Source organism: Natrix helvetica (assembly GCF_964273705.1).
Source record: "Natrix helvetica genome assembly, chromosome: 1".
NCBI lineage: Eukaryota > Metazoa > Chordata > Lepidosauria > Squamata > Natricidae > Natrix > Natrix helvetica.
This window is the reverse complement of record NC_138548.1, coordinates 123,105,325-123,129,048: the sequence shown is the minus strand read 5'-3', so window position 1 is coordinate 123,129,048 and position 23,724 is coordinate 123,105,325. Positions and strand designations below refer to the sequence as shown.

General features: G+C 37.2%; 4 protein-coding genes and 1 long non-coding RNA gene across 5 annotated transcripts in view; all 5 read left to right on the top strand.

Annotated features, from left to right (window-relative positions):
- Positions 1-23,724, top strand: part of LOC309384881 — a 435,034-nt gene that overhangs the window by 95,719 nt on the left and 315,591 nt on the right. The window lies entirely within an intron of this gene.
- LOC309384864 (olfactory receptor 5AP2-like) lies at positions 892-1,830 on the top strand (the record flags this gene model as incomplete). The annotated part of the gene is made up of 1 exon (XM_081938707.1): positions 892-1,830. The coding sequence occupies one exon, from the start codon at positions 892-894 to the stop codon at positions 1,828-1,830; it is 939 nt and encodes a 312-aa protein (XP_081794833.1).
- Positions 5,806-6,744, top strand: LOC309384106 (olfactory receptor 5J3-like; the record flags this gene model as incomplete). Its single annotated transcript, XM_081937295.1, has 1 exon — positions 5,806-6,744. One exon carries the CDS (start codon positions 5,806-5,808, stop codon positions 6,742-6,744), a length of 939 nt encoding a protein of 312 aa, XP_081793421.1.
- On the top strand, positions 13,249-14,196 carry LOC309384104 (olfactory receptor 5J3-like; the record flags this gene model as incomplete). The annotated part of the gene is given in 2 exon segments (XM_081937291.1): positions 13,249-13,734; positions 13,738-14,196. Coding segments are annotated over 2 exon segments (945 nt in total).
- On the top strand, positions 22,215-23,153 carry LOC309384103 (olfactory receptor 5J3-like; the record flags this gene model as incomplete). The annotated part of the gene is made up of 1 exon (XM_081937290.1): positions 22,215-23,153. One exon carries the CDS (start codon positions 22,215-22,217, stop codon positions 23,151-23,153), a length of 939 nt encoding a protein of 312 aa, XP_081793416.1.

Sequence of the window (23,724 nt, the reverse complement as noted above, 5' to 3'; positions counted from 1 at the left end):
AGTGCTTTGTTTTTAACTGTGATTTTAGTAATGAATGGTACAAAAAAGGCATACGTAAAATAGAGCTGGCACTGATATGACAAACCCAAGATTAAAAGAAGCTCGTTTACAAGTAAATTTTCAAATATTTCCATAGAAGTAGTTCTTAGAATGTGGCCAACAGAGCAACTATTTTATAGAATGAAAAACAATTTCTTTGTAGAGTTAATTATATTAAAGACCAACTTGAAAGATATACAAAAATGTTGACCGTGGTCAACCATCTGTGACATGAGAATCAATGTGGCTTTGCTATTTGTAATTCATTTAATCAATACAAGAAATGAGAAACCCTTGTAATCCAAAGATGAGCTTCTACATGTCATAGAATATGCAGATCCAGCAATGAACAAACAAAACAATATGCACAGTTCAAAGCAGTAAGAATTTTCTTCAATTAGCTTGCTAATTCTATACTACAGCTTGTCCAAGTATCCTGTGAACAGAAATGTAAATGTAACTAATATTTCTTATGATATTTATTGGATGTCTTCCCATGAAAGTACATAGGTCTATTCAAAGATTTCACAGTGCTCTCATGTTATTAATTGTTTTTAATAATCTTGTGGAGAAATGTATTCATGGGCTGGAACTATTTTAATCACAGATAGTAGGATATACTTAATCCATTCTAATAACCGTGGCTATTTCATTGCAAAGGATCTAATTCTCAAAGTATGATGAGCAGGTTGCAATTTGAAAGAATATATATATATATTCTTATATAAAAATATAAAAATGCTCCAACTTCTGTTTCCTTTGCTAGGAAGTTAAAAATTGATTCTGATCTCAGACTACATTACAAATATTAGAAAAACAAAGGGAAATTGACTGAAGTGTTACTGGGATTACATGGGAAACAGCACACCAGTAACAGAATTTATACTCATTGGATTAACCGAGAACTCACAGTTGCAGCTGATCCTCTTTGAGACATTTTTTGCTGTTTATGCCATCACCCTGATGGGAAATTTAAGCATGATTATCTTGATCAGAATCAGTTCTTCTCTCCACACACCAATGTACTTTTTCCTTACCAGTTTATCCTTTTTGGATATTTGTTATTCATCCTGTGTTACCCCAAAGTTTCTATCTAATCTTTTAAAAGAGAAGAAGATTATTTCCTATGGCGGATGCTTTATTCAGCTTTACTTTTATATTCTATTGGCCACCACAGAGTGCTATCTTCTAGCTGTGATGGCCTATGATCGCTATGTGGCAATCTGCAATCCACTACTCTACTTCATCACAATGTCCCAAAGAAAGTGTGTTCAATTAATAGCAGTGGCCTACATTGCTGGGATCAATAATGCTTCTATTCACACAATGGCTGCAACTAGACTGTCCTTCTGCGGTCCAAACATCATTAAGAGTTTTTATTGTGAGGGTCCTCCCCTTTTTGCTCTTTCCTGTTCAGATATCAGTCTCAATTATCTGTTGGTTTTTATACTTGTTGGCTTCAATTTAATAACAACAAGCCTGACTGTTCTCACTTCCTACACGTATATCCTGGTTACCATTTTAAAGATCCGCTCTGCCGCAAGCCGTAAGAAAGCCTTCTCCACTTGTACATCTCACCTCATGGTCATCACTATTTTCTATGGATGTCTTAGCTTTATGTATGCACGACCAAGCTCTAGGTCAAATTATAACCTAGACCAAATGGCCTCGGTGTTCTATGTAGTGGTGACCCCCATGCTCAACCCATTAATCTACAGCATGAGGAACCAGGAGGTAAGAGGTGCCTTCAGAAGTATACTAGGAAGAAAGTTTCATCTTCAACAGATATGATCATATCTTTAAGATCCTTTCCTCTTTGTCAAACTTCAGCTGTTCTAGCAGCAAATGTTTTTTTAAAAATTGTGTCCCATAAAATAATAAATCATTGTGCTACGTAATTTTCTTATGTCTCTGGTAATTAAATATATATTTGCTTTTGAGTTCAAAAAAAATGAAATTTGAACTCTAAAGAAGAGTTGTCCTTTTTGGGGGTAGCTATCATGCTTTAGTGATTTCCATCAATTAGAAAGGAATGACAGGCTCTGCTTTTCAGGTTTAGGATAACTCGCTGCAGCCAATTTGCCATGGCCAACTCATCATGGTCAATTCACCTCAGACACCTCACCACAGTCAACTCACCACAGGACAACTCACCATGGCCAATTCGCTTCAGGACAACATGCCACGGACAATTCAATCCTGTATTGTTTCATTCAGTTACTGTTTTTTGCATCTTATAATTTTGGACATAGATCAAGTTTCAATGATCCACTAATAAAAATAATTGGTAGTACTGCTCTATATATTGTACTAGTGAGACCACACTTGGAACACTGAGTCCCGTTCTTGTTGCCGCAATACAAAAGAGATGCTGAGACCATAGAAAAAAATATAGAGAAGATCAAAAAGATGATAAGGGTCTAGTGGCTAAACCATGTGATGAATGGTTAAGGGAACTAGGTATATCCAGCATAACAAACAGAAGGATTAGGTTTGATATGATAGATATCATCCAGAACTTGAGGGGCAATCACAGGGAAGAGAAGGTCGACATATTATCCAAAGGACCTGAGGACAAGGCAAGAAGCAATGGTGGAAGCTTGTTCAAGACAAGATCCAACCTGGAACTAAGGAGAAATTCCCTGATATTAAGAACAATTAATCCCTGGAACAATTTGCTTCCCAGAGCTGTGGGTGCTCTATTGCTTAAGACCTATTGCTCTAATGTTTTAAAGATTGAATAGGCATTTGTCTGGTATGCAATAAAGTCCCCTACATTGCATTAGATCTCCAATGTCCCTTCCAGATCTATGATTAGGGTGCCACAGGGGTCGGTCCTCTCGCCTCTCCTGTTCAACACATATATGAAAACGCTGGGTGACATCATCCGTGGCTTTGGGGTGGGACACCATCTGTACGCTGACGACACTCAGCTGTACATTTCCACCCCGAACCACCCCAACGAGGCCGTTGACGTGATGTCCCGGTGTTTGGAAGCCGTACGGGTCTGGATGGGAGACAACAGACTTAAACTCAACCCCTCCAAGACGGAGTGGCTGTGGCTACCGGCCTCTCGGTTCAACCAGCTGACTCCATCGCTGGCCATTGGGGGTGACCAACTGGCCCCCGTGGAGCGGGCGTGCAATTTAGGCGTCCTCCTAGATGCCCGGCTGTCTATGGATGACCATGTGGCAGCCGTGGCAAGGGGGGCGTTCCACCAGGTTCGCCTGGTGCGCCAATTGCACCCCCTATTGGACTGGGATGCCCTTCGCACAGTCACTCATGCGCAGGTGACGTCTCATCTGGATTACTGTAATGCTCTTTACATGGGGCTTCCCTTGAGATGCACCCGAGGACTGCAGTTGGTCCAGAACGCGGCTGCGCGGGCAGTGATGGGGAGTACGAGGTACTCCCATGTGACACCTCTCCTGCGCGAGCTGCACTGGCTCCCTGTAGTCTTTCGGGTGCGTTTCAAGGTGTTGATCACTATCTTTAAAGCGCTCCATGGCACAGGACCTAGCTATTTGCGGGATCGTATCCTGCCCCATACATCCCTGCGACCAATTCGCTCTCACAGAGAGGGACTTCTCCAGGTGCTGTCCACTAAGCAATGCCAGAGGGCGGCGCCAAGGGGTAGGGCCTTCTCTGTGATGGGCTCAGCCCTCTGGAATGACCTCACCCCCGACATTAGGACAGCTACCGATCTCCATTCCTTCCACACGAAACTCAAGACCCACCTGTTCCAACTAGCCGGCCTGGCCTGAATTATAACTATATTTTCTAATCCCCCTGGATAATTTTTAAATTTTAAATTAAGGTTGACTTTTGGTATTTTAATTGTTTTTATTGCATTATCTTGTTCTTAACTAATTGATTATTTATTTATTATGTATTGTACAATGCTTTTTGTATATCTCCTCCTCGCTATTTATTTGTTGTGTAATGAATTGTACGCCGCCCCGAGTCCCTTGGTGGAGAGGGAGCGGCCTATAAATTGGATTAATAAATAAATTATATGATTCTGTTATTCTAAATACAAATAAATATATGCAAGCACTCATAAATAACACTGGGAACAAGTCTGTAGATGAAATACCTGTGTTATGGAAAGTATAGACTATACAAGACAACATATGACCTACTGGACCTTCAATGACATTTGGTGTCATCTCCTGAACATGGCATCCCCTTTCTCCTTCCACAAGGCAAAATTAGGTTGAGCATATTTTTTATATCCCACTGCCAGATGGTCATCTAAAATGATTGTATCATAAATAGAAAAATAATTGTAGTAGTAGTAGTAATAATAATAATAATAATAATAATAATAATAATAATAATAATAATAATAATAATTTTTTATTTGTTAGCCGCACCCTCTCCTAAAGGACTCGGGGCGGCGTACAATAAAAGCACATAAAATATACAAATGAACAATACATATACAGATAAAAATAAACACATACACATACGTACACATATACATGGAGGAGGTAACAAATATATAAAATAGAATTTAAAATTGACAATTTAAAACACCCTCAATTAAATTACAAGATTTAAAAACCCGTCAGGAGCGATAAGGTAAAACTATGGTTGAGCCAGTGGCAAATGAACTTCCATAATAAGTCAATATTTAATTACCTAAACAGATGACATGCATGCCTGTGTGTAGGCAAAAAGAAGGAATGACTTCCAACTTCCTGATGAATTTCCCATTGATTCTGCCTGTGGGAAGCTGGCAAGGAACATGGAAAACATGCTCACATGACCACAGGGATGCTTCAGTGGCACAATTTTGTGAATAAAATTGGTCTGAACATCCTAATGTAATGGGACCAAGATTTTTTTACATTCTTTAAATTGGTGGACTTTAAGAATATTGTTTGTAGAATTGTGGTATGATGTACTTTGGACTAATTTGACAAACAGATAAACATAATGTAGGTTTTAGTTATATGTTCATTTGCACACCCACCTGATTGTATTAATTACTTCAATTGTATTTCAACTTCTTAAATTTAGAATAAAGAAAAACATATTAATTCAATGTGTAATCTTAGGAGCTTCTAAGTGAGGATCTAAAAGTTACCATGCAGCTGCCATTTCTAGAAAGCATTTGTCTAAAATTAACACTACTTAGGGAATACCAAGATGTCCCAGTAGAAAATATTCCCTTGCTGAGACAGCCAAGAAAGTGCTGTGATCAAATTAATAAGAAGACCTAGAGCCCGCTGGAAATGAATATATCTGGATTTCTACCCACACACAAATAATTTCCTAACTCATTTCACATACGTAGAAGCAGTCCAACCACAACCAGCAAAGAAAGAATGCTTTAACCTATTGTAGTATTGTAGTTGTGGTTGAGTTCAGAGTGACTGGGTAAGTTGAGGATGTTTGGGGACTTTGGGGTTTATCAGAATAGTGTACGAATCTCAAAAAAGGTTGAGATGGAGAAACTATTATTGATAGATAAAATTCCATGTCTTCCTTCTAAGGACTTATTTTAGATCACAAATACTAGCTTCCTTTCATTTATAGAATTTGATTTGATTGTTCTTCAATTAAATGAAGAAACATTAATGTTATAATATACTGTATCATCAGAATATTGACAATGACATACCCAGTTTTATCTTCTTAGAATTTAATTTTTAATCCTCTTTCCAATATCTTATTTAACATCACAGAAAATAGTTTATGTAGTTGAAATGTTAAGAGAAAATGTAACATTGAGTACTATATTTTATTTTCACAGTGTTAATGGGAAATAGCACATGGGTGACAGAATTCATACTCACTGGGTTGACAGAGGATCCACACTTGCAGCTGATGCTTTTTGTGATATTTTTTGCTGTTTATGCCATCACCTTGATGGGAAACATGGGCATGATTTTCTTAATTAGAAACAGTCGTCAACTCCACACACCAATGTACTTTTTCCTTACCAGCTTATCTTTCCTGGATACTTGTTATTCAACAACAGTAACCCCAAACTTTCTATCCAATCTTTTGAAAGAGAAGAAGTCCATTTCCTTTGCAAGTTGCTTTACACAGCTTTACTTTTATGCCGTTTTTGCCACTACAGAAAGCTACCTCCTAGCTGTGATGGCCTATGATCGCTATGTGGCAATCTGCAATCCACTACTCTATTTGATCACAATGTCCCAAAGGAAGTGTGCTCAATTGATATCAGTTGCCTACATTGCTGGGATCATTAATGCTTCTATTCACACAATGGCTGCAACTAGACTGTCCTTCTGTGGCCCAAACATCATTAAGAGTTTTTATTGTGAGGGCCCTCCCCTTTTTGCTCTTTCCTGCTCAGATATCAGTCTTAATTATCTGTTGGTTTTTATTCTTGTTGGCTTTAATTTAATAACAACAAGCATGACTGTTCTCACGTCTTATGCTTATATCCTGGTTACCATTTTAAAGATCCGCTCTGCCACGAGCCGCAAGAAAGCCTTCTCCACTTGTACATCTCATCTCATGGTCATCACCATTTTTTACGGATGTCTCAGCTTTATGTATGTACGGCCAAGCTCTAGGTCAAATTATAACCTAGACCAAATGGCCTCTGTGTTTTATGTAGTGGTGACCCCCATGCTCAACCCATTAATCTACAGCATGAGGAACCAGGAGGTAAGACGTGCTTTCAGAAATATGCTAGAAAGGAAATTTCATGTTCAACAGTTTTAAGAGTCATTGCTTTTTGCCAAAATTTAGTTTTACATAAAGGCTCTTCAAACATTTTTTTTCATTGGGTCTCATTAAATAATAAACCATTATGCTGTACAGTTTCCTTAGGGCTCTGAGAGTAACTATATATTTACTTTCGAGTCCCAAAAAATGAAATTTGCAATCTTAAAAAATTATTCTATTTTGGGGTAGCTATCATGCCTAAATTATTATCATTTAGAAAGGAATAAACAGAGTCTGCTCTTTGCTGTTTACAAAGAAAGGAGCAGAGCACAGGCAGGAAGAAAAGGAACAGAGACAATATGTTCTTCAGAGTTAGAACAAGGTGGCATTTATATTTGGTTTAATCCAGGGTGATCTCCTTTTTAGTGTTCTTAGCTGAGTAGCAGTTATTCAAGCATATCAGACACCTATTATTCTTGTGTACCTCAATACCATGGCAAATGCCACTTGGATGCAAATGTAGTCCTATTTGGTAAGGACAAATTTTATACTGTACTTATGTTATTTCAGCTTGCTTTAACAAGCTTCCTGAAATCTACTTTTAAAGGAGAAGTTGCCCATTCTAAGGGGAAATAATCTGTAAAGTCAAATCAAACCTTGCTGTGCTAAACAGTGGCACTGGGAATTTATGAATATGTTTATAAGTAACTGACCATGGGAACAAGGGAAGGGAAATCAAAACTTTGTGCAGGCAACGCCTACTTCCATTTTGTTGAATTAAGATCAGCAGCAACAAAGCCAGACAACACAAAGGGAGTTTGCAAGTCCCATTACACTGAGATAAAAATGACAAAAACCTATGTGGTTCCAAACTGATGAAGGCATTTAGCAAATCCTTGTGCACGGGGGAAGGGAACTGAAAGACAATTAATATGAATTGGAGAAAGGAGAAAGGTGAGATTTTGCATGTCCTTCCCAGAATACTTCTGGACAATGTCTCTTGTCCTGCCTGTTCACAGCAGAATATACCCTTCTAGCAGGAAGGATGTGTAGGTTTTTTTAAAAAAATAAGTTTTGATATAGTACTAGAAAAGTGTGTGTGTGTGTGTGTATGTACACACATACACACACACACACCAATATAAAAGAGCCTTTTAAAACAATGAAAAATAAAGGGCATCCTCCAAAGCTCAGTGAAATACAAACAAATATTCAGCACTTGTGACATCTATAATAAATTGCTACAATACAGTTTTTAAACAAGTTGAACCTGACTCAGAATTGTATTTTATAGGCTTTATGTCAATAGATAGCCAATTCAAAGATTGAGAGTTAATCAAGCCAAACTGTAGCCTCTGACACAGAAATAATTTCCAGGAACACATAATGTTCTTTGGGTAGCAGTCCAAGTTTAATATAAAGTCAGTATCTTTCATGAGTAGGCAAGTTCAAAATTTTTCGAGTATAATTACAAAATCAATACATTTTAATTTTCTTCCAAGAACCTGGTTCACCCTAATAAGACTGTTTAAAGAAAAAACAAAAACAAAAACCAGCCCATGTAATAAATTCACATTATATTTCCAATGTAAGATCAACAACCAATTTTTTTAAATATCTGTTGAGTGCAATAAACCCAAAGAAGACTTTTAATGTATTGGTCTTGTTTTAAATTCCTAAATACTATTTTAATAAATACATTTAAGATTTCTTAAAAGTTGAAATCAATAATTATTTGATATTACCAGAAGTTTTGCAAAGCCAGCATTTAAAGGACAAATTGTTGATAGTAATAACTTCAGCAACATTTGTGTTATTGAATCAATTGAACTGATTTTATCTATGATCCTGGGCAATCCATTTCTGTCAGACTAGCTAGAATGCAAACTTATAATTTAAAATTATACTATGAAGCAGTAGTTTTATCAACAATTAGTAATTGGATTAATCTAACAGAGGATAGAATACTGAATATTGAGGGATATGATTTGGTATATGGTTGGCACGCTTAGTTAATATATGATAAGAAGGTGGATAAGATTTTTAAAAGCCATATATTAAGGAATGCCCTATTGCGTGTCTGGAAAAAATACCAATATAGGCTAAATGATATGATACCTATGTGGGTAGTACCCAGACACGCGATAAAGAATATAAGTATAGAACAAAAACAGGATGTAATTACATATAGAGAACTTCTTAATATAGAAAGAGGTGTACTGCAGTTAAAGCCTTTGAATGTATTAAGAGAGGAAAGGGTAATTCAAACCTGGTTCCAGTATGGACAGTTACAAGCTAGATGGAAAAAAGACCAGACAATTGGTATCACGCAAAATGAGGATAGTTTGGTAAAACAAATTAGGGACCAGAGTCAAATGCATATAAAAAGGTTGTATAATATACTGATAGAAACAGATTCTGAAACAGAGTTAGTTAAAGATTGTATGATAAAATGGGCACAAAATTTTGAAGAACCAATAATGATGGAAACATGGGAAAAGATTTGGATAAGAAATGTAAAATTTACGCAAGCTCAGAATTTGAGAGAGAATTTTTATAAGATGTTTTATAGATGGCATTTAGATCCTAAAAAGCTAGCATGTATGTATCCGAATTTACAACCTAAATGTTGGAGATGTGATTCTGCTGACGCTACGTATTACCATATATGGTGGACTTGCAAAAAAGTCAAAGCATTTTGGATAAAAATATGGTGGGTTATTCAAAATATACTTAAAAAGAGGATAAAGTTCACTCTCCAGTTGTTTTTGTTAGGTATAATTACAGACTGTACAGTTATAGAGACTAATTTGATTTTGAACTTAACGACGGCAGCAAGATTGTTGGTGGCGCAGTACTGGAAGAGGGAAGAATTGCCTACTATTCAAGAATGGACGCTAAAAGTAGTAAATCTAGCAGAGATGGCCAAAATCACAGCATATTTGAAGGACCATTCAGATGAGAAATATAAGTTGGAATGGAGAAAATGGATTGACTACATTCAAAATAAATATCGGACTAAAAAATTTCAAATAGCTTATGATTGAAGGCACAAGGAATGTTATAATTTATCTAAAGTTAGCTTAATAAGAGTTAAAGTACAAGAGGAGGAAGATGTTAAAGTCAGTTAGCTTATGTTAGCATATGATTGTTAAATGTTTATACCCTGTATTTTGCTCTGGGAGGTTGGGGGGAGGGAGGGTTGGAGGAGGGGGAGGGTTGGGGGTGGAGGGAGGGGAGGGGAAGGGGAAACATTTGTAAAATTTATTAAAACTTTTAATAAACAAAAAAACAAGGACTGTCTTCTCTTTGGGATAGTCATTACTTCTTCCATGGTAATCGGTAACCCAATACTCTATTTAGGCTATGGGTCATAGCAATAGCAATAGCACTTAGACCTACAGTATACTGCTCCCACATCTGACAAAATGGTTGTTGAAATCAACATTTACTTTAATTTTATCATACCATAAGTAACCGTGTCATTCAAATCTTAATTCATGACCTGTTTCAAAGGGAACTGAAGATATGGTTCCAGAGAATACTGGGTCACATTGCCTAAGTGTAACTCCCTTCAGAAATCCCCAGATCCCTAGATGCATAAGATCCCACAATCCACAGCCACTTGGTCTTGTGATGGTGCAGTCTGAACCTCAGTTCTCTCACCTACAGCCTCTAGACACCAAGACAAAACTTTGATAATATCACTTGGCGGGCCTGGGTTGAGATGTAGAATTGAGTATCATCAGCATCCTGATGATATCTTGCTCCTTGCCAATGCATGATTTCACCTAGTTCTCTCATGTAGACGTCAATCAGGAGTGGGAAAGAACTGGACCCTGAATTGCATCACAATGTAATGGCCTCTCTCTTTCTCTCACTCCCCATCGTCAACTGTGACTGAAGTGGCATGGAGGAAGGAGGAACACCACTGCCTCAATCCATATCCAACACTGACATTCCTGAGTTGTCAAGAGTTACCATGGTTGTTAGTACTGAAAGTTGACAAGAGATCAAGGCAGGTGCATCATCTCCATCATGTGTCCCTCCACAAGTTATCAACAACCATGACTAAAGCTGTTTCTATACTGTGCCAGGTGTGAAATTTAATTGAAAGGAATCCTGATAATCTGCTTCATCCAGGGCCCTTTGGAGCTGCTAGAAATTAACCAAAATAGTTGAGTCCAATGATGCCTTCCTGAGGAGGGCAAAGACCACTGTCTCCCTAAGTGTAGTTGTACCCAGTCTCTCTGCCAAGGAAGAATTCACCACTGCTTGGACTCAGACACATGCCACCTCCCGGGAGGCCTTCACCAACTAGAGGGGCAAGGGTCTAAAAACACAAGTGAGCACACACACAGCTTCAAGGATCCCATCCCTTTCTCAGGGTGGGATATCACACCAACAAGTTCATACCCTCCTTTAATAGTCTTTAAAATCACTGCTTCACAACATTGTATAAGTTTTTAATATTTTCTCTGAACAATTATGTTACTATTTTGAACACAGTTTTGTTAATCTTTTTTCTATTTAAATAATAAAACACATATTTTTGAAAGACACTCTTTGTCTACATGAGGAACATCACTGTGTGTGAGGGATGGGGGTGGTATGATAAAATACTATTAGTAAGAAATGATCTCTAATGTTCCATTTTCCACTAGTAAATATTTCAAATAATTGTGATTCAGTTTACTGAATCTTCACTGTGTAATTAAGACAAGTCAATAGATGGAGCAGTTTCAAACACTTCAGGGAGACATTCCCCAAACCATTGTTTTTTCTCAGTAGAATTCTTCTCTGCATCATTCCAAAGAGAATTGAAGGAAATATTATTGTCCGCAGAATTGTATAATTCTGTATAAAGGCTGCCGAGTTGCTGAAGATAGAAGGAAAACATTCAAAACAGCAAAAGAATGCTAACACAAGTTTCAAGAACCTGCAATCAGAAGCTTGAAAAAAATACATATTATAAAATGTGAAGATGCAGTTGAGCTGGAAGAAAACAAAAATATTTTATTACTTATGAGAGTTTGCTTTAGAGTTCATGGGAAGATAAGTTATTGTTACTTCAAAGAGCACTGATTGGATAGTCAGAAATGGCAAGACCAATCTCGCATGGTAAGTGTACAGTCTGCTTCTCCAGTTTAAAAAAAATAACCTCCCTTAATATATCAGGAAATTTACAAGTTCGGTGCGGAACAAATCTACTCATTTGGCATAGAAAATAAGGTATTTTGAGATGGAACAAAACAAATGTTACGTTTATAAAACTGTAAAAGTTTTATAAAAAAACAAGTTATGTTAAATTTTAGTAACGGGTAGTACAAAAAAGCAAGTAAGACTAACAATCAAAACATAACTGGCATTAACATGGCAAAACCAAGATAAAAAGGGGAACTATATTTACCAACAAGTAATTCTTCAAAAAAAAATCATAGAAATGGTTCTTCGAACTATTTCATAGAATGAACAACTGTTTTACAGAATGAAAAACAACTCTGTTGAGTTGATTATATTAAAGACCATCACAAACAGCATACAAGAACATGGTAGACAGTGATGAATCAGCTACATATGACAAGAGAGTCAGGGTAGCTTTTGCCATTCATAATTCATTTAATCAACTCAAGAATGAGAAGCCCCTGTAGCCCAAAAATCAGCTTCCACAAGTCAAGGAGCATGTAGATCCAGCAATGAACCAACAGAGCAATATACAACAGCTTCTCAAGATATCCTGTTAAAGGAAATGTAAATGCAAGTCATATTTGCTCTGATACTTGTCTGAGGTCTTCCAAGATTTAAAGAAAAGTTCCTCACCTCAAAGATTTCAGTAGCATTCTCATGGTTGTTAATTGTCTTTAACAGTCCTGTGGAGAAATTTATTCATGGGCTGGAATTGTTTTAATCATATTTAGCAGGTTATGCCTAATGCATTTTAATAATCCTCATTATTTCATTGCATAGCACCTAATATTTAAAATATGGTAATGTAGTTATAATTTGAAAGAAAATGTCTATGTAGCTGTCAATGAAGATTCTTAGACATCCAGGTGAAATCATCTGAAAGTTGACATATGGCAACTGAACTTATTTTCTATTGGTTTGAATGTTTTGCTACTCATTCAAGCAATTTCTTCAAGTTAGGCAGAGAATACTTGGAATGTAGCAACTCATCCCGCACAAACCTCAGGGGTTTCCCCCCCAAGTGCATGCCAATATATCAATGAAGATTCTAAGCCACCTAGGTGACATGTAGCATTCCAATGACTCTCTGCCTAACTAATTTGCTCTGATTGATGAAGCTTCTTGGATAAGCAGCAAAATATCTCAAACAAAAGAAAATAAGACCTATTGTCATGACTCAACTTTCAGATATCTATGCAGACTGAATATTGCTTCCTCTAAAATGAATATTACTTTATTACTTGACCTCTTCATCAAAGGGCTTCCAACTTCTGTTTCTTTTGCTAGGAAGTTAAAAATTAGATCTGATCTGAAACTACATTACAAATATTTGAAAAACAATCAAAACTTGACTGAAATATTGTTCAACAATACATGGGAAATAACACACCGGTGACAGAATTCATACTCATTGGATTAACAGATGACTCACAGTTGCAGCTCATTCTCTTTGGGATATTTTCTGCTGTTTATGCCGTCACCTTGATGGGAAATCTAAGCATGATTATCTTAATCAGGTTGAGTCCTTCTCTCCACACACCAATGTACTTTTTTCTTACCGGCTTATCTTTTTTGGATATTTGTTATTCATCATGTGTCACTCCAAAATTCCTATCCTGTCTTTTAAAAGAAAATAAGATTATTTCCTATGGGGGTTGTTTAACTCAGCTTTACTTTTATGGTCTATTGGCCACCATAGAGTGCTACCTCCTAGCTGTGATGGCCTATGATCGCTATGTGGCAATCTGCAGTCCTCTACTCTACTTGATGATAATGTCCCAAAGAAAGTGTGTTCAGCTAATAACAATTTCCTGCATTGCTGGCATCATTAATGCTTTCATTCATACAATGGCTGCATTTTGACTGTCCTTCTGTGGCCCAAATATTATTAAGAGCTTTCATTGTGAGGGTCCTTCCCTTTTTGCTCTTTCCTGTTCAGATATCAGTCTCAATTATCTGTTGGTATTTGTATTTGTTGGCTTCAATTTATTAACAGCAAGCTTGACTGTTCTCACCTCCTACGCTTATATCCTGGTCACCATTTTAAAGCTCCATACTGCTGCAAGCCGTAAGAAAGCCTTTTCCACTTGTGCATCTCACCTCATGGTCATCACCATTTTCTACGGATGTCTTAGTTTTATGTATATGCAACCAAGCTCTAGGCAGAGTTATCACCTAGACCAAATGGCCTCTGTGTTCTATGTAGTGGTGACCCCCATGCTCAACCCATTAATCTACAGCATGAGGAACCAGGAGGTAAGAGGTGCCTTCAGAAATATCCTACGAAGAAAAGTTGATGCACAACAGATAAGATATTTTTAAGAACCATTGCTCAGGTTTAGTGAAGAAAATATTTTTTACCATTGTGTGTTGTTAAATATTAAACCGCTGTGCTGTACAGTCTTCTTAGGGGTCCGGTAATAACTATATATTTACTTTTCATTTCAAAAAATAAAAACTTGTCTCTGAAGAAGAATTATCCCATTTTTTAATAGCTATCATCTCCTAATGATTGCTGCCAATTAAAAGGGAATGACAAGCTCTGCATTTTAGCTCCTTACAGACCAAAAGGCAGAGGAAAGAAGGGAGGAAAAAGAACAGAAAGAATAAGTTCTTCAGAGTTAGAACAAAGCCAGCTATGGGGGTGGGGGAGTGGAGGGGATTAATCCAGGTTGTTCTTTTTGGAGCATAATTACAAGAACAATGAGACATTTATATTTCAATTTCCTCATATTAGAACCATCATAAGATTGTTTAACCAATAAGGAGCTATCAAGAATAAGAGCAAAGCGTTTTTACTAATTTACATGTCCATGTATTACATCTTCAATGTAAGATCAACAATGTACATTTTTTTAAATTTCCACTAAGTCCAATAAACCCAAGAACATTTTTTATCTTGTTGCTCTTGTTTTATGTTCATGAATACTATTAATAATAAATGCATCTAATGTTTTTTTAATTTAATAAATAAATGCATCTAATGTTTTTTAAAGTTGAGGACAATGATTTTATTGTATAGGAAAATTTCTTTTATTTATTTTTTCATTGTAGATAAAATGGAATTGTTCAGTCTCCAAAAAAACAGTTATCTGGGCATTCAAATGTATAAGTTTCTAAGGCAGTTAATATATTTTATCCAAAGAACACTATAATAATAAATGTTAATATCTTGATCATAGCCTCAGTCTGATTGGAAGAATGACCAGGTTTTGCTAAAGTATTTATGATGGAGAATGGAATGGACAATTTTATATGATAAAGATTGGTATGCTGGTAGAAAAAAGTGTGATCATATGAAGGATGGCTTAGAATCCCCATATCCTCCAATATCCTCCCCCATTCTGTGTTTTAATTGCCCATTGCTAGAGATAAGTCATTTAGCTGCATGAGTCCTCAGTTAACAATATAATTCCAGAAGAGTCCATGTCACAACAATATTCTTTTTGTAACTATGGTATATATCCTAAATATAGTAGAATGGCAGAGAGCAAATTGAATAAAGTTTTGTGCCACTCTGGGGGAAAAAATCACATAAGATGTTGGTAGGAACAGATGCATCCAATTTTTTCTATATATTTATGCATTCTATATTTATGCACACATACTTTTTAAGTTTTAGGGGTTCTTTAATTAAAAAAAGAATCAGATTCAGAAGATTTTTCACAACTGAAACTTGTAAACAGTATTACTGTTTCCGGTTGTATTATATTCTATCAATACTTAAAAATCAAAATATACAGTGTTGTAAGAATGTATCAGAGTCCAGATTTACTGGGAGTTAGGAACAAGTTATAATTATTAATATATAATGTTATCTCCAGATACGAGTTTAGAGGAAAAGGGTGAATTTGAGTCTGCAGAAGAAAGTGTGGAACCAAGTATCAGTCAGGCTATCTAAATACATTTGTACAAGTTGTTCCTAGACTCAGCTCATGATTTTAAAAAGTTTAATCTCAGCCTGCCTGGTTCTGAATATTGGCAGGAGTGGCCTTTCTAGAAAATTGTGTGTTTCTGGGTGGAATTCAGGGGACTGGTTATCTCCTTTAAAGCCCTTCATGGCTTGGAGCTGAGTTGCCTAAGGTACTGTCTTCTCCCAGTTGTTTCTGTCTATCCAATTGGGTGAAGCCAGTGGTGGGATTCAAAATTTTTCACTACCGTTTCTTTTGGGTATGGCTTGGTGAGAGTGGCATGGCTTGGTGGGTGCAGCTTGGTGTGCGTGGCAGGGGAAGGATATTGCAAAATCCCCGTTCCCTCCCGATCTGCTGGGACTAGGGAGGCAGTGAATAGATGTGGGAGGGGCCAGTCAGAGGTAGTATTTACCAGTTCTCCAAATTACTCAAAATTTCTGCTACTGGTTCTCCAGAACTGGTCAGAACTTGCTGAATACCACCTCTGGGTGAAGCAAATTGAGCATGCTGTGAGTCTCATCAGACGAGGAATATTGGCTGGTAGGAACCAGGAAACATGCCTTCTCTGCCACAGCCCTGCTTGCTGGAATATTTTACCTTCAGATTTCAGAATGACCTCAACTCTATTGGCTTTTCATAACGCTGTAAAATTTGATTATATGCTCCAGTGGTGGGTTTCAAAAAATTTTAGAATCTATTCTGTAGGTGTAGCCTCTTTTGTGGGCATGGCTTGGTGGTCATGTGACTGGGTTGGAGTGGCCAACTTGTAAAATGTGGTGAAACTCATTTAACAATGCTCTTGCTTAGCAACCAAAATGTTGGCCTCAATTATGATCATAAGTTCTCTTTCTTTTTCTTTCTTTCTTTCTTCCTTCCTTCTTTCTTTCTTATATCTCTCTCCCTCTTTCTTTCTTTCTTTCTTTCTTTCTTTCCTTTCTTTTTCTTCCTTCCTTCCATTATTTCTTTCTTGTGTGTCTCTCTGCCTTTCTTTCTTTGCTTTCTTTCTCTTTATTCCTTCCTTCCTTCTTTCTTTTTTTCTTTCTTGTCTCTCTCTCTACCACTTACTTTTTCTTTCCTTCTTTCTCGTTCTCTTTCTTTCTTTCTCTTTCTCTCTTTGTCTTTCTCTTTTTTCTCTCTCTTTCCCTCCTTTTTATTCTCTCTTACTATTTCTTTTTCTTTCTCTCTCTCTCACCCTCAATCTCTCTCTCTCTCTCTCTCTCTCTCTCTCTCTCTCTCTCACACACACACACACACACACATACCTTCCAGTTGGCGAAAAATTCTGTTTTGCCAGCTGGGAAGCTGGCAAAGAAGCCTCATTTTCCCTGACGCCTGCAGCTCTCAGAGAAAGGAGGCAGGGAAGCAAGTCCAGGGCCTCATCTCTGCCTCCTTCCTTGAGAGCTGGCTTCAGGGATGGCCAGCCTCTCCCATCACTGCGCCCTTCACTCGTCTTTCACTCAGCAAGTAGGAAGGAGGCAGAGATGAGGCCCGGGGCTTGCTTCCCTGTCAGGCAATGGGGGGGGGGGCTTTCTCACACACCTTCAGAGAAAGAAAGAAGGCGTGTGAGAAAGCCCCTTCCTGCCCACTGTCCGAACATGTGAAGGAAGGAAGCTGCAGCTCCTTTGCCCTCGGCTACGTGACTTCCTTTCCTTCTCTGCTGCCCGAACAAGTTAAGGAGGCAGACAGAGAACAAAAGGAGGTCACATAGCCGAGGCAAAGGAGCTTGTAGCTTCCTTCCTTCACACGTTCAACATTTGGGCAATGAGGGGGAGGCTTTCTCACACGCCTTCAGAGAAAGAAAGAAGGCGTGCGAGAAAGCCCCCCCCCACTGCCTCTCAGAGGCGGGTGATTGGTGAGCCAGCCAATCAGTGAGCAGCGGATGGGGAAAGCATGGTGTGGACAGGCGGGGTGAGCAAACGAGCAAGCGGCAACCAGACGGGTGGGGGGAGCGAGCGAGGGGGGGCAGGCTGGAGGGAGCATTCCGGTACTGTGCCACTGGACAAGCAGGTTCCAAAAGGTATGCTAAAGTTCACGAACAGGTTCTAGCGTACCGGTGAGAATTGGCTGAAACCCACCCCTGATATGCTCATGCCTCAGTATGTTAAGGGCCTTTTTTCCTAGCTATATTAACATCCATTATAACAGTTTTACTTGGTGCCATATATATTTATTTTGTACTGTTTAAATTGTTTTTAATTATTTTTATGACTTATGATGTACAGGCACTTGTTCAGATAGGTGGCTATGGAAATCAAATGAAGTTAAATAAGTAAATAAATAAACTCTTTTAATTTTAATAGCTGGACTCCTGAAATCCTGGAGTTGCAGGTCTGTTAGAAAATTGTGTTGAGATAATTACTTGGGAGATGAAAATACTTTTGAGTTTGTTTATTCATATCTTTTATGTCCATGTAGGGTGATGCTCTTAGCTACCAAACCATTCAGCTACTAAAAACTAGATGCTAAGGAGCAAGAGGGGTATGTTACTGTATAATATTGGGAAAAGCCCTCTGGGATGGTGATGGGGAGCTATTTTATCTTTGCACCTTTTCTGACAAGTATCTTACTTTGTTTGGTCCACATGCAGGTTATGGTTGGTTCAAAACTGTTTCATCTCTGAACACCCAGCTTCCTGAAAGATTTTGTTTGAAAATGTTGGAAAGCAAGTAAAAAGAAAATGTAGATTTTCTTCTCTGAACAGCTATTCCCTTCTACAATAAAATAAAAGGCATTTATTAGCATCCTCCCAATCCATCCCACAATTCATTTGTAACCCTTAAGCACAACAGAAGCCATGAATTGGAATTACTTGGCTTAATAAAAAAAGAGAGAAGATTGCATTAGTGTTTAGAATATGACTTCCTGTTTCCAGCTGAATTGTTGGTGGAAGAGAAATGATAAATATAATGCTTTGCCAAGAATTAATTCCATAGATTTCAAAATTAAAATCAAGAACTTGTAGAGATCTTAAACAATGGATGGTTATTGAAAGACAGACTCACATAACAGGACTGCTGTCCAAAAAAAATCAAAGCACTAGACCTCTCTTCACTGCTTTGAAAGTTCCCACAAAAAGATGCTTTCCTGAACTAGAACAACATGGGTTTTTTCGACACAAATGTTTTGAAGATAATTTTGAATAAACCTATTTAGAGATTATGAAATATTCCAGCAATTTATCTGAAAAGTACTGAATATAAAAGATGTGAATAACTAATTTGACATTGTCAATTAATATAAAATATGTAGGAACTACAATTGCAACTCAAATACTTTCTCCCCCCTCCCCCTTCTCCTTTTATTCAGTTCAATACCCAAACATGCCACACTGGCATGGAATTTAAGAATTTGAGAAGAAAAAATATTTTTATTCAAGAATACCTCTTTGAACCCAATTCTACATTAATCAGGTCTTGCCTTCCTCAAAGTACTTCAATATACTTTTTTCTTGGGTTTTGTTTTTGTTGTTTGGACAGCAATTACTCAAATCCTTTATTTAGGCTAAGAATCTAAATGAAAAAATGGAGCTTATCATTTATGTTAATGATTTCACCAATAGACTGTCCTTGGGTTATTTTTCAATACTTTGAAAAACCACCATCTGACATAACATTGCAACATTTGAAAGACAGGATGACTGGAGAGGATGAAATTTCATCTGTTACTGAATGTTTGGACCAAAAAGACTAAGAGACTGCTTGAGCTCAACTTTGCACTAAGAACTACTTCCCATTCTGTTGAAAGACAGACAGCTGCTTGTCTTCACATAGTCCCCAAACTACAAACTTTTCAAACTATATATGAAAACAGCACAAGGAACTTTATGTAATTTAAATAGCAGTGTGTCATTGATAGCAATTTGAGAAGCCACAAAGATGGAATCAGATGTCTACCAAAAGTTGGGTTTTACAGTGAATGTTTATTAATATTTAATAGATATCTGAGATAGGTGCTCTTGATAATATCACAGAGATGAAGAAGAAATGATAAAAGATGTCCATGATGGCTTTGCTATAATTATTTGGTTTCCAAGAAGAATGATATAAATACATGGGAGGGAAAGCAAAAAGCCGATGAGAAAAAAATGGTTATATTTATTTATAGATATTTCCTTGGTAACAAAATAACTCTTCCAGTGCAAAAATAATAATATAAATGTATTTATTTAAAGCATTATATGGTCACCAATCTTATACCAAACTCTGGGCAGCTCCCAATCAAGAACTAAAACAATATCACTTATAAAATAACATAAAAGTCACATTAAAATTATTTAAACCTTAAACGTTAGAAAGAAAAATTGGAGACCAAGTTAAAACTTCTGACATGTGGTCATCTCACCCTTGTCTCAATTCTTGAGGGAAAAGGTCAGGTCTTCAGTGCTTTCAGAAGGCTAGGGGGAACAGTGTCACATAGGACAAGGGCTGCCATAGAAAAGCACTTTTCCCATAAGTTGGCAAGGAACTATGTAAGTTGGAAGGACAGCTCGATGTCCTTAAGGAAAGGAGGCCCCATAGATAACTTGGCCCTGTGCCATATATTCAGTTTTGCTTAGATTTTACTCCATTGGAACTGGATGAGCTGGGGAGGGAAGGAATACTGAAAATTGGACTTTGTCAGTTTAAATTTATTGCTGCAAGAATATTTTTGGCATTTCCATGGTATTCATAAGACAAGAAGATGCACTCAGCAGGGAATTTCAGAACTGAGTGGGACAAAGAGCCTGTCAGTTCAAGGTGACATTTTATAAAGAATTCTGTGCTTCGAAATTGACAATAAGTGCTTTGTTCTGTCATATAGTCAAAACATTACAATTTAGCTTTGATGCATTTCCCCTGGTAATTATTAGAATAAATGTTATGTATTGTGGGATCTGAACTATTTAGGGAATACCAAGGATTTCTTCTGTAGAATTAAGTTCCTGTGCATAATCCCAAAGACAGCATGGGGAAATCTTATTGCCATATTAATAAGAACATCTAGAATTAGCTGGAGTTGCAATACATCTGAATTTCTTCCTGACGCTCAAACAATTTGGCAATTGGTTTTACATGGAAGTTATTCATCCACAACCAAATATAAACTCTACAGGAAGAATATGCTTTAAAGTATCGAAGATGTTGCTCAGCTTAGTATAATTGGGTAAGTTTAACTGCATATCTCTATTAATATGACATTTTCAAAACTGCTCTGTTCTGCTATGTATTATTGACTGAAAATTCTGTATACATATAGATATATACATATTATTCTAACAATAGCTGTTGACAAACAAATGTGCCAGTTGCTGTATTCTACAACAAATGGGATGTTGTTTTCTTTTAGACATCCCTTTGGGTCCCTTAATTTGGATCACAAAGATTCATCCCTTTAACTGCCTGTCTTGCAGTATTTTCTACCCTGTTGTTTTCCTCCAGTAAAAATAATGAAGAAATGCTAATAGATTGGAAGAATATTGATATTTCATGATATGAGTCTCCACCTCTTTGGTCAATATCTTCTTCTAGCCTGGTGGTTAATCTGATTCATATCTTTGATCAAGTCTAAGATGAAGACCTGGGTCTTTGCTTTACTACTCCATAAGGTAACAACGTTCTCTTCCTGCAACAGCCTTTTGACCTTTGGATGTATTTATTTCTAGTTCCGTTTTGTTTTGATTAAAACTCCAGTCTGTTTCCCATGGATATTTTCCCATGGATATATGAGTGTGGTTGTCAGGCCCAAGACCAAAGATGACACAGTAAAATCCAATTGAGTCCAATCATTTATTTGCTTATACCGAATGGATAGAAACTTGTCAAACTAAAGTTAAAACCTAAATTAATAGGTATATCCTAAGAGATTCTATGATGTGGCTACCATGAATGTCTTCCCACTTCCCTCCTCCAACTCAAATTTTGTAGTCTCTTAATCTGGGTCTCTTTCTGGGAAAGCTCTACGTTGCCAAAACTACTATTCACTGCTTCTCCATCACACTGATATAGTATAGGTTTTTTTTAAAAAAAACTCAAATGTATGGCCCAATTATGGGTATTTCTCATAGTGGAGACATCTGCTCCACTCTGGAGATATTATTTCTAAGGAATAATCCCACCTCATTTTTAGCTTCTTTTTCTCAACCATAAGTATCTTATGATTTATCACTTGTTGTTTGTAACTTATGATTTATGATCTATGACTTATCATTTTGTTGTTTGTATGTACACTGAGCGCTTATGCACCGAAGACAAATTCCTTGTGTGTCCAATCACACTTGGCCAATAAAGAATATACCAATTTCAATATTCCAATATTCAGACACAGTACCACAACACAGCGTACATAGGATTTTTAAAAGTTTTGTCACTCGATTTGTACTTGAAATGTTTAAGAGAACATGTAATAATAATTTCTGCATTCTTTCAGTTTCCACACTGTTATTGTTATTCAATGGGAAACAGCACATGGGTGACAGAATTCATCCTCACTGGATTGACCGATGATCCACAGTTACAACGCATCCTCTTTGTGATATTTTTTGCCATTTATGCCCTCACCCTGGTGGGAAATGTGGGCATGATTGTTTTAATCAGGACCAGTCCTCCACTGCATACACCAATGTACTTTTTCCTCACCAACCTATCATTCTTGGATATCTGCTATTCATCATCTGTAATTCCAAAGTTCCTTTCCAATCTTTTAAAAGAGAATAAAACTATTTCTTTTGCAGGTTGCTTTACTCAGCTTTACTTTTATGGTCTATTTGCCACCACAGAGTGCTACCTTCTAGCAGTGATGGCTTATGACCGCTATGTAGCCATCTGCAATCCTCTATTCTACTTCATCAGAATGTCCCCCCAAAAATGTATCCAACTTACAGCATTTCCTTATATTGCCGGGATCATCAATGCTTTAGTACACACAGCTGCTGCAGCTCGATTACACTATTGTGGTCCAAACATCATTAAGAATTTTTATTGTGAAGTTCCTCCCATATTAGAACTTGCCTGTTCAAACATTAGCTTTAATGAACAGTTGATGTTTATACTTATTGGGTTCAATGTAATAACAACTATCCTGACCATTCTTACCTCTTACACTTACATCCTAGTCACCATTTTAAAGGACCGCTCTGCCAAGAGTCATCGGAAAGCCCTCTCCACTTGTACATCTCATCTTATGGTCATTGGCATTTTCTACGGATGTGGTAGCTTTATTTATGCACGACCAAGCTCTAGACAATCTCACCATGTAGACCAAATGGCTGCCCTATTTTATGTAGTGGTGGTCCCCATGCTAAATCCTTTGATTTACAGCCTGAGGAACAAGGAGGTTAGAACTGCCATCAGAAAAGCCCTACAAAAAAAAGCTATGCCCATTTATTTTTAAATCAAGCTGTTAACAAAGTACTTTTACATGAGATATTGTGGTATTTCAAGAACTACATACTGGTAAAAGTGTGTATATAGGTGTATTTATATACACCATTTATATAGGTGTATATTTTCTTGTAACACAATAGTTTGGCCTTATAAAGGCATTATAAAGTGGTATTATCATGTGAAGTCTTAATACCATGTTACAACGCCTTGGTAAGGCCACACTTGGAATACAGCATCCAGTTTTGGTCACCACAATGTAAAAAAGATGTTGAGATTCTAGAAAGAGTTCAGAGAAGAACAACGAACATGATTAGGGGACTGGAGGCTAAACATATAAAGAACTATTGCTGGAATTGGGTATGTCTACTTTAATCAAAAGAAGGACATGATAGCAGTATTTCAATATCTCAGGGGTTGCCACAAAGAGGAGGGAGTCAATATTCTCCAAAGCACCTGAAGGCAGGACAAGAAGCAATGGATGGAAACAAATCAAGGAAGAAGCAACCTAGAACTAAGAAGAAATATCCTGACAGAACAATGAACCAGTGGAACAACTTATCTCTAGAAGTTGTGAATTA